General features: G+C 45.2%; 1 protein-coding gene across 1 annotated transcript in view; it reads right to left on the reverse strand.

Annotated features, from left to right (window-relative positions):
- Positions 1–539: 539 nt before the first annotated feature.
- LOC137413381 (galactosylgalactosylxylosylprotein 3-beta-glucuronosyltransferase 1-like) overlaps positions 540–12,039 on the reverse strand; it is a 134,269-nt gene continuing 122,769 nt past the window's right edge. The window contains 3 exon segments of the mRNA XM_078782041.1: positions 540–2,259; positions 3,960–4,204; positions 4,207–4,255. Coding sequence (XP_078638167.1) covers positions 2,173–2,259; positions 3,960–4,204; positions 4,207–4,255 — 381 coding nt within the window. The 3' untranslated portion in view covers positions 540–2,172.

A 12,039-nucleotide genomic window follows, 5' to 3' on the forward strand; every position in this document is an offset into this window, starting at 1 on the left:
TTTTTTACAAAATAATGAGAAATTAAAAGCTGAAATGTCTTGAGTCAATAAGTATTCAACCCCTTAGCTATGACACTCCAAATTGAGCTCAGGTGCATCCAATTTATTTTGCTCAACCTTGAGATGTCTCTATAAATTGACTAGAGTCCACCTGCGGCCAATTCAATTGATTGGACATGATTTAGAAAGAAACACACCTTTCAATATAAGGTCCTACAGTTGACAGTGCTTATGTCATATCAGTTTTGCTTTGTCATTTTAACTTGTGCTGCAATGCGAATGGTGCATGAAAAGGTCATCAAAAACGAGTTTTCGGGTCACCTTTTGGGATTTTCTAAGGAGTCGAAAGTACCACGTGCAATGCCGATAGCAGTCATAAAATTTCAAAACCCAATCACGTCCTCGCCCATAATTAGAAGGAACAACTATTGCTTAAGAGCTTGCCAATGTGTGCTTTTTAGTCTTGAATTTGCTGATATGTCCAGGAGGATGTCAACCAAACATTAAATGATAAAGTCAGACTTTTGAATATCTACAAAGTATAAAAAACAGAACACATACGTCCATATAAAAAGTACAATAATGAAAATGACAGTGAATGAAATGCAAAGTTTTTATTTGCATTATTCAACAGAATCAACATGAATGAAAAACAGACATGAAATAAACAACCCAGTTTTGGAACAGTGATAAGAAATATGATTATAATATGAGGGGTGGTCACAAGGTTTTGAGAATGGGATGTTAATAATACCAGATCTATACTAGATCGGCACTCAGTAGAGAGCATACCTCCGCCAGGTGAACAGTTTACGTTTTGTATCCGAGAGTCGACCAGAAAAACGCAACACAGAATCACATTTAATCAAAATAATCCGTCCACAACTTTTTTTGATATCCTGCTTTGTATAGTTTTTGGCCCTATCTCCCAATGGTGAAGAATCATTTTAAAAAATTATACTAGCCGGATCCGGATCCGGATCTTCACCGAAATTGAATCGATTCGTCCTGGTCACACATACAACCTGTCCACCAAGTTTCGCCCAAATCCGTCCACAATGTTTTGAGATATCCTGCTATGTATCGTTTTTGGCCCGATCTCCCAATGGTGAAGAATCACTTTAAAATTCTAGGAGCCAGATCCGAATCCGGATCTTCACCAAAATCTAATCATTTCTTCCTTGTCACATTTGCTACATCGCTGCCAAATGTCGTCCGAATCCGACCCCAACCTTTTGAGATATCTTGTTCACAAACGGACAAACAGACAGACCCCCAGACAGACAGACAGGGTGGAAACAACCTCCGTCCACCTTTGGTGGCGGAGGTAATGAATGGAAAATCAGTGAAAGATGCTTTATGAGAAAAGCAAAATAACTTGGGAAATTATCAAAATTGCTTTGAGGTTTCTGGAGAAGTCGTATAATAGCTTTTTAACAAGTGTAAGCTTTTACCCACACCTAATTCATTGTAGAAAACGAATTTATAAGATCTGAGGAGTAATCTTTATTTAATACAGTAGCACAAACAAAAAATATTTCAAATGAAGACATATGTAGCTTCTTGCAATAAAAGATTGTGCAAAATCAACATGTTTTTTTTTAATGTGCAAATAGATTTATGGCTAATCCCCCCCAAATTTTATTGGTGAAGCAAAACCCAAATCAAACAGTTATTATTGAAAAACAAAAAACGATTTAAAATGCGAACACATATTTCCACATTTCTTTGTGAAAGACAATAGAATATTTAACACCAACAAAATGATCATATTAGTTGTTTTAATATCCCATCTGAAGGATATATGATGATGTACAACATGTTCTATTCACAGGCATGGTATCTACTAAGATTCAAAACCATTTCATTGTGAAATCCAGTAGATTAGAGTTGAAGTTTTTTTTAAAAAACCATTAACAATCTCAGCTGCACCTAGACTGTGAGTCCGAAAGATCCGGAAGGTGAAATTCACTGTAAACATGCATGAGACTGAACACAAGCTGCAGTCATAAGTCACACAATCCATAGCCCCTAGTTACAAGCTGTAATCGCTGTATATTCTCTCAAAGTCCTCCAAAGAATGGCAATCCTTGTTGCAGGGTCACCTAGAACAGTAGGTTATCTTTTGTTTCGTATACAATGATGCAGGACAAGTCGACAAGTCGTTACCTTTCAGACTTCAATTTTTAGATCTGTTGGCCATTTCTTCTCGTCGTAGCGAAGGAAAGGCTTTTCTGTTCGTGTATGCCAAACTAGTACCTAGAAGTGGTTCCAAAAAACAAGCCATCACCTCGAGAGTTATTGGCCAAATCCAATAAACAAGTCACATCTAAAATTATGAATTAACATGCTGTCCAAGCGAAACATTACTTTGCAGTGCAGAAATCAAAACACTGATAAATCAATAGGTTAGCAATAAATACTCCCAAGACAATGAGAGGTTTGATTAGTCAAAGAGGGTTAATAAAATAATAAATAAAAACATATGTCACCCACAGGGTGAACCGTATCTTGCCAAAATGTGAACATGAGTGACTTGCTTCAGGTCACACTGAGGTGAACAGAACTGCTATCCACTAGAAGCGACTCTTTGAGGAATGTCTGCCCACGAGATATTGAAAGATTTTGATGAGAACTGAGGAAATAATTGTTTCATGAAAATTCCGTTTTTTCGTCATGACGTCATCAAATGACGTCATAGCGTCAAACTGTTTACAGATCTGGGAAGCACTCATCAAGGGCATTCATATGAGGTATTACTCGATATGGTACCTACGATTTCAACATTTGACCTTGGGGTCAATAATTTTCGACCTCCAGCGCTAACCATGAAGGTCAAGGCCGATCGCCACCAAAAACTAATCAGCTGAGCGCCGGACCATATACTAGATTCCCATGAAGTTTGGAGACGATCCGATCAAAGTTACTCAAAAAATAAGGGTTTCAACATTTGACCTTGGGGTCAATAATTTTCGACCTCCAGCGCTAACCATGAAGGTCAAGGCCGATCGCCACCAAAAACTAATCAGCTGAGCGCCGGACCATATACTAGATTCCCATGAAGTTTGGAGACGATCCGATCAAAGTTACTCAAAAAATAAGGGTTTCGTCGACCTCCATGATTGACCACAAAGTGACCTTGACCTTTGACCTTGACCTTCAAAATTTTGTGTGCTGAAGGGTATCTCTATAGGACTCTGATATGCGAAGTTACATGCGAAGATATGCGAAGATATGGTACCTACGATTTCAACATTTGACCTTGGGGTCAATAATTTTCGACCTCCAGCGCTAACCATGAAGGTCAAGGCCGATCGCCACCAAAAACTAATCAGCTGAGCGCCGGACCATATACTAGATTCCCATGAAGTTTGGAGACGATCCGATCAAAGTTACTCAAAAAATAAGGGTTTCAACATTTGACCTTGGGGTCAATAATTTTCGACCTCCAGCGCTAACCATGAAGGTCAAGGCCGATCGCCACCAAAAACTAATCAGCTGAGCGCCGGACCATATACTAGATTCCCATGAAGTTTGGAGACGATCCGATCAAAGTTACTCAAAAAATAAGGGTTTCGTCGACCTCCATGATTGACCACAAAGTGACCTTGACCTTTGACCTTGACCTTCAAAATTTTGTGTGCTGAAGGGTATCTCTATAGGACTCTGATATGCGAAGTTACAGGAGTTTCCAATGATAACTGTGGTCTACAGAGTGATCTAAACGTGGAAAAAAAATGATTAACCACAAACAAAAAAACAAAAAAACAAAAAAACAAACAAAAAAACAAACATACAAGCTGACTAATACATCTTGCAAAAACTTCGTTTTGGCAAGATAATAAGAGAAAAATCGACAATTGAGTAAACAAATTTTCCATTTCAAAGCAACCCCTGTAGCAACTTAAAACAACTACATATTATATCTTGTAAATGGGTCAGAAAAAAACAGAAGTTACCTTTGTACAGTTTTGAGCTTTTGGTTCCAGCTCACCAAGTGTTACTAGCTGATGTAACAGATCACTCTCTTGCCAACCAGGTTTTGCACCATGGAACAGGAAGTATGCACTTCGCCGATCCAAAAGCAAGCGGAGGCTAACCGCAAATCCTGCCATATCAAGGGCAAATGGGCGTTGTGGAGCAAATTGTGCCCACCAGCCAATTACATGACCCGATGCATTCACCAGGGGGGACTCAAATCGAAGCCCCCAGCAAGACCTACTGGCCAGACAGAAACACGTCTGGTGTAGCGCATCTGGAGAAATGAGGAAAAGGATGGAAAATAACATAACAGGTTACATTCTCAGTTTAAATTCATTAACTTGAGGACTCAAAAGTTTAAAAGAAAACTGTTTTGGTATTCTGTCTGCAGGTGGAGAAGCTTTAAGCAAGTTATTATTATTTCATATGCAGCCTGTGGCTGCTAGCTGCATCATTTCTGGGAGTGCAGCTGTGCCACTGATACAATGCACCCTGTTTACAGTAAATATGAATGAATGAATGATCGTTTTGGGGCCATTTTTTCCCCGCTAGAGCAGGGGCTAGCCTTGCGGGCCCCATGACAATCATGGTTCCCTGTTTGAGGCAATGTTTTTATGGCCGGATGCCCTTCCTGGCGCCAACCCTTAGTCGCCTCTTACGATGCGCAGGGATACGGTGTACCTATTCTAAGCCGGGGTACACACCGGGATCATTCATCCCATGCAAGCTGGTACTCAATTTGCCGACCTCGGAAGGATGACAGGCTGAGTCAACCCCCCTGGTGTTAATTCAGCGATCGACCGGGATTCGAACCCAGGATCCTAGGATCCCAAGCCGGCACCCTAACCGCTAAGCCAACACCAGGCTGACCCTGTTTACAGTAAGCTGGTACTTATTTTGCTGACCTCGAAAGGATGGGAGGCTGAGTCAACCCACCTGGTGTTGTTTAACAGCATGACAGGGGCTCAAACTTAAGATCCTAAGATCTTAAACCAGATACCTAAACCGTTAAGGTTAAGCCAACACCAGGCTTTTTAGGCAAGTATCATAACTATATACCAAATACCACTATTTCTGCTAACATGAATAAATTCATACATATTCATCCTGACTCTGGATCAACATGTAACTATGCATCCTCCTCATTGGTAGTTACTTCAAGTACTACAATAGCAGCTGGCTGTGTTCAGCTCTGCAACAACCAGCTATGGCATTGCAGCTTAAAGCCATTCTGTGACTCTGTGGGTCTGACTCAATTTGTAAATTTTCGAACCAAGATCTCTATAACTTTTACATTCTCCATCCAGGAGATGGTTAATGACTAATTTTCAATTCAAGCCTCTCCTGTTACTCCTCTACCCCTGTTAGTTCCACTGACAATTTTCTTGTCCAAGCTCACAAGTCTATGGCTATTGAGAACAATCACGATGTGGCAGAATTTGGCTGTTCATACAGTCAAACTGCCAGGTTGCAAACTGACCTCAAAAGGATTGGGCTGTCATATTCACATAAGCAAACTCTCTCTCTCTCTCTCTCCCTCTCTCGTGCACTGGTTTATTCCAAGAGGAATGTGCTGCCAGCTATCACATCCATCCTCTCGGACCTGGTACAATAAATAAATCCTGTGGCGAGGCAGTTGAGATCAAGCAGTTTATTTTCTAAACAGGGAAGACTAAACCAACTGAGGGAAACTTCAAGTCAATCTTTAAGGTTCACAATTGTCTGTCCATCCTTAATTAAGCAAGCCCAAAAACATTATCGTGCTGAACTCTACAACCAATCTTCCTCACAGTCCTTGTAGTACCATGTGAAGTCCATCTCTGGTGTAATGCTCCCCTCCAACCTCTCACACACCTTAAACACCCTCACCTCAGACTCTGCTTAAGACAAGTCTCAACTCTGTGTTTACCTCCAAAACAAAGAACAAAATCTATCCCGCTCCATCTCCACCTGACCAACTAATATCCACTGCCTTCTTCATTCTCTGTCTTTTACACCTGAAAAGGTTCTTCATCAATGAAGAACTCAAGTCCACATGTTTTCAAATCCTGCTTTGCTGCACTTGCTTCTCCCCTGCTCTCTTCAACATATCCTTCTCCTTTGTCTTCCCATCAGCCTGGAAATAATCTTATATCACTCCCAATCACAAGAAAGGTGAAAATTCGATTATCTCAATGACAGACGAGTAAGCTTATTTCCAATTATAAGCAGTCGTCATTGCTGCCAGTATCAAGCCTTTCCTCTTTCTACACAGGCTGATATTTGGCCATTATTCTGGATTCTGTCCTAGTCACTCAACGATGGACATGCTACTGCTTCTCTCAGTAAAGGTGTGAAATCCAAATCTCAAAGAAGAGGTCACATCTGTCTCAATGAACATATCTCAGGCAATTAATATAGTCTAGCATAATGACCTGCTTCCCAAGCTCGATACTTGTGGCATACATGACCCCCTTCATAACTGACTTTCTAACTTAAACTCGAGTAGTCAACATAACACTGTCAATCGAAATAATTTCCTCTCGTCTTGCAGTGGTGGCTGGACTGCCCCAAAGCAGTGTTGTGGGCCCAATCTTGTTCCTAATACTGTATATATATATATACATATATATATATATATATATATATATATATATATATATATATATATATATATATATACATATATGTATGCATATGTATATATATTGTTACATTTGTGGGGTGTACGGATACCTTAGGTCCAGGTAGAGTGTATAGATTAGTGTGCTCCGACTGTCGTGAAGAAGAAGAAACCTTGATGTATCATAAGTAGGGAATTTGTGTATACCGGATGTCAGGTAAGCTTGTATATTTGTCCCCATCAGAGGGGTGGGGCTTGTTAATTAGTGAGGGATTATGGGTAATTAATTCCCTGCTTGTAATTGCCTCTGTAAGCTTTTCCTGTGTTACTTATGACACTGCACTACAGACACCTAGCCAGAAATCGGCCATTAACCACACTAATTAAAAACCAACCAGAAACCAGGCATGAAGCATTACCGTGGATAACACTGACTCTGTGAGCACACAGGACAGGCAGGGCCATGAGCCACGCCCCAAAGAGCAGTGATTGGCTGGGATTTGATTGGCACATGACTGGTAAGATGGGACTATGGGATTGGTGAAGCAGGCACGGATGACGTCAGACACGCGCGTACAAAATAGGTGAAATGGTGGACCCTCCTCCCGTACTGTCCCGTACTATAGATATATATATATATATGCATATATTATATATATAAATATATATATATATAGATATATATATATATGCATATATATATATATATATATATATATATATATATATATATATATATATATATATATACATATATATATTGTTGCGAATATGGAATTTGGCCTCCATATCCGCTTGTAAATATTCCCCTATTTTCCCCAATACTCCCCAACTATCCCCAATCCCCCATTCCCTAGTCCCATTGTCTGTAAACAACAATCAGTAGAGCCGACCTTCCCCTTTTTCCCCCATTAAATGTCGTGCCCAGGTCCACCGCATCACACGTAGACAACTTTCGGACATCTTGCTAGTTATTCTTAGTCTATGTCAGTTAAGGACTCGTTTCCATTAATTATGACTCTTCGTTGCACCAGAATGTGATTATATGGCACCAGTAGTGAGTTTAGGACCTTTCCCGTACCTCCTCCCATCTTCTTCCCCGTCTACAACAACAGAGGGGCGCTGCGCGGGGGGGAGTGTGCGTCCTCCCACCGGCTCGGTTCGCCGCCATCGACAATGCGCTCCAGACGATGCGCTCCAGACCATGCGCTCCACGGGGTTACCACGAAGGGGCTCCTTGTCAGCTCCTCGTCAGGGGCGGAGCCGGTAACCCCCCCCGCACGCACCCAATGAGAAGCAACGTGCCGATTCCACGAGGCGGAGCTGACGAGCTGAGGGCGTGTCACTCCCCGCCGGATATACGCGGCCACGTAGCGGACGAGACGTCAGATGCGCCTGAACGACGGAGAGCAGAGGAAGCCACCGCCACCCCCAGCGCGACGATACCTCCCCGCATCTTTGGACCGGACCGAACCGGGTCGATTCTGCCCTGAGCCCAGGTGCACCTGGAGCCATCGATACCCGCTTTCCTGCTATCAATCCCCGTGTGAGTCAGCCTTGTCCCGTTTGCCTGTCGTCTGTTGGGGTTAATATAAGGTTGTGTCTAAGTGCCCACCTTTCTGTGCTGTACCTCTCGTCCCTGTAATCTGACCTTCCGCACGAATATAATCTCCTCCGGAGGTCTTGAGAACCGTATCCCTGGTGTCGTCATTTTAATCCCAGCCGTGTGTCTGTTCCTTCATTGACCTAGCATCGCGCGACTAGTCAACGTTCGGGTATAATATCGAGTATAATCTTGTGCAGACGTGGTCATCCCAAAACCGCTCGGTGAATAACATCCAAGCCACGTCTGTAACAATTGGTGTCGAGGAGTGGAATTCGAACCCGGGACTAAATTTATTAGGCCCAAATTTGTAACAGTTAGAATCGATTCGGAGCGCGTTTCCCGCGCGAAATTATAACGGCCGAAATTTGAATTTGTTTTACGAAAATAAAATAAAAACCGAATTTTGAAAGTCGCGCTATGGCGGATCAAGACAGCTGGGGTCCGGTAGAGGAGAGAGAGGTAGGGTCGATCCAGGACCAAAATGAGGGACAGGAGGAGAGCGAAGCAGTGAGGGCGGCAGGTTCGCAAAATAGCGCCGTCACGCACGAAGAAGCGGGCGCGCAAAATGGCGCCTCGCTGATCACCGCGCCAGCGACCGTGGCAGCGCCCCCGGTGGATTTGAACTTGTTTTTCATACAAATGAAGGCCCTTATGGCCCAGAATAGCGAAGAAATGGAAAGCAGAATGATGGGGGTAATGGGGAACCGAATGGATGCTCAGAGTGAGCGATTGGAGGGCCAATTAGGGGTAATGGGAAACCAAATGGGGGTAATGGGAAACGAAATGGGGGTAATGAGGGACGAAGCGAGGGGTACCAGTGAGGGATTAGACAATAATTTTAAGGGATTAGACATGAAATTTGGGAAATTAGACGATAGATTAGGGGAAATACAGGAGGGGTTAACGGGGGTAGAAAACAGAATGGCCGCTCAAGAGAATCAAATGGAAGGGATGCAAAAAGGGTTAGAGGGGTTAGAAAACACCATGGAAGGCAAATTGAGGGACATGAGGGACCAAGCGGAAAGGGAAGTTAACCAAATGGGGCAGCAGATAGAGGGGGTCAGAATGGGGGTAGAAACCAAACTGGATGCTCACAGGGAGGAAATGGAGCAGATGAGGGTGGCATCTGGGCGGGAGATGCAAGTGATGGGAGAGGAGATCAGAAGAGGAGTGAGTGAGGAGGTCGGAGGAGTGCGCGAGGAGGTGAGGCACTGTAAGGAGCACATGGAGAAGGAGGTGAGAAAGGGGACTGTAAAGTTACAAGGGGGCATAGAGGTCCTGACGCAGGAGGTGGAACAGCTGACGGAGGGACAAAAAGGACTAACGGAGCAGGTTCAAAGGAACACTGTGGTATTAGGAGGTTTAAAAGCGACACAAAATGACCTAAAAAATGACTTGGTAGCGACGAAGAGGGAATGTCAGATGGTACGTGAGGGACTGACAACGAGGTTGGACGAGGTGATAGAGGTAATGGAGACGAAGGACCGGCAGGTGAGGACGCACATGGAAACGGTCAAGGTAGCCTTGGAGGACGAGCTTGAGGAGACGTACCGGGGAATAAAAGAGGTGAAGCACAAATTAGAAGAAGTGGAAGAAGGGATGAGTGAAATTAAGAAGCGACGGAGAGGGGATAAGAAAGAGATAAAAGAGGAGATAAAAGAATTGGTCCAAAGTCTGTGTTTGGATCGTGATGATGTGCTCATTAACCGGATGAGGGATTCGCAGGTGATGGAGGAGAAGCGAAGAGGAAGAGGACCCGGTGTAAGTGGTGACCAATATGGTCGTGCGTATGATGCGCCAGGGGATTTAATAAGCTTGGGGGTCGAGATAGACCCGGGTGTTCGTGAGAGGCCGTTGGTGAAGTGTGCGACAGGTCTGGTGTGCGAAAAAGGAGGTGTGCAAGAAAGTCCGACTCTGGGGTGTGTGAGGAAAAAGTGCGTGCCAAGGAGTAGTGAGGGTGCTGGCGAGAATGAGTCGGTCGTAGCGCGTGTGCGAGGGGGCACATGGAAGCGCGGTGTGGTGAGTGTTGCAGAGGGTGTGACGGGAGAGTGTGCGCGAGAGAGGTGTGTAACGGACGGGTGCATGAGGAAAGAGTGCGCTGTCAAAGGCAAGGAAGAATGCACACCTGTGGTGAGTGTTACAGAGGGTGTGACGGGAGAGTGTGCGCGAGGAAGGTGTGTGACGGACAGGTGCATGGGGAAAGAGTGCGCTGTCAAAGGCAAGGAAGAATGCACACCTGTGGTGAGTGTTACAGAGGGTGTGACGGGAGAGTGTGCACGAGAAAGGTGTGTGACGGACAGGTGCATGGGGAAAGAGTGCGCTGTCAAGAGTAAGGGTGAGTGCGCTGTCAGGAATGGAGGTGAAAGTAGTGAGAGTGACATGGAGCGTGAGTTAGTTGTGACAGGTGAGCGAGAATGTACACCTGGGATGGAAGGATGCACACCTGGAATGGTAGAGCGTGAGTGGGAATGCACGCTGGAGTTGGTGGTGAGGCACGTGGTTGGGTGTGCGAATGAGAGCACACCTGTGATTGTCACAGAGGAGGTGACCGAGGAGGGGGTGCGAAGCGGTGTATTGGTGAGGTGTGCGAGCAACGAATGTGTGCCAAAGTGTTCGGTGGTCAGGTGTGTGACCAAGGCTGTGAGTGGAATGGGTGTACCTGGGTGTGTAAGGAAAGGTACGAGGAGCATGGGCACGGCGGGATGTGTGAGCAAGGAACGGGCTGCGGGGTGTAAGCGTCCAGGTGAAGCATCGACGTTAAACGGGTTAGAGGTTAGAGCGACTTTTAGCCGAAGCGGGCCCTCGGTGCGTGCTGGGCCTCGCTTGGAACGGCCGCGTCCGTGCTCCACTAGGCGGAGCTGGCAGCCCGATAGAAAGGGTCGTCATGGCGACCACTTTGTGGTGAGACGTGCCGGCAGGTCTAGATCGGGGCATTGGATGGCTCCACGCCGAGGTGGTGTGTGGGATCTCGGCACGGGTAAACCCCCGTCCCTGCACCGAGTGCCGGACGTATCCAGCCGCTGGCACAGAACAACCAGCATCCATTGCTTGGCTTTACGAAGCCGGGCTTTGGACAGGAATTGGCGCACCGAGAGTCATTAGTGAGTAGACTGGGTGATGAGGTTAGTGTTTTGGCCCCAAAATTAGAAAAAAACGAAATTTGATGATTGGCAAGGGATTGGCAGTAGTGAGTGGCAGATGATGGGTAGTGATTGGCAAATTTTTAATTTGTTGAAATTTGATGTGCAAAATTGGTAGTGAGCGATGGGCCCGGTGGGTAAGGCTGGCATCCCTGCCGCCCTTCCCATGGTGGGGGCAAAGGAGCAATAGCTTATGGGGTTGATGGCAGTGAAAACTAGCCCGGGTGGGTTAGGTTATATTGTAGGGATCTAGCGAAGATGACATTAGGTAACGTTAAGTTTAGTTAGTGACTGATACCTGTAGTGGGGACGCAGGTAGATTAGTGTGGATGATAATGACGAGGGAGCGCAATAGTTTAAAGGGACGACTGGGACGCGCAAGTTTCAGAAGGGAGTAGTTAGCTGAGATGATGCCGTGTGTGTGAGGATTGAACAGGTGTGATTGCACAGGTGTGCAACTGGACAGGTGTGTGGAGCAGTGTGTGAGTAATGAGTGTTGTGGATCAGCGCGAATGCGCTTGGGGAGAGAAGGGTGCAGGTGGCACCAGGTGTGAGAGCACAGGTGTGCAAGTACAGGTGTGTGGAGAGAGTTGGAGTAAGTGGTACGGAGTGGTGTGCATGGTGCGAAGGTGTGAATGGGGGAAGAGTGGACCCCCATCACGGATACCCGGGGCGGGTAGTGTAAGTGTTAGGTAGAGGGTACAGGTAAA

The sequence above is a fragment of the Myxine glutinosa genome, chromosome 7 (assembly GCF_964187855.1).
Source record: "Myxine glutinosa chromosome 7, kmMyxGlut1.1, whole genome shotgun sequence".
Lineage (NCBI taxonomy): Eukaryota > Metazoa > Chordata > Myxini > Myxiniformes > Myxinidae > Myxine > Myxine glutinosa.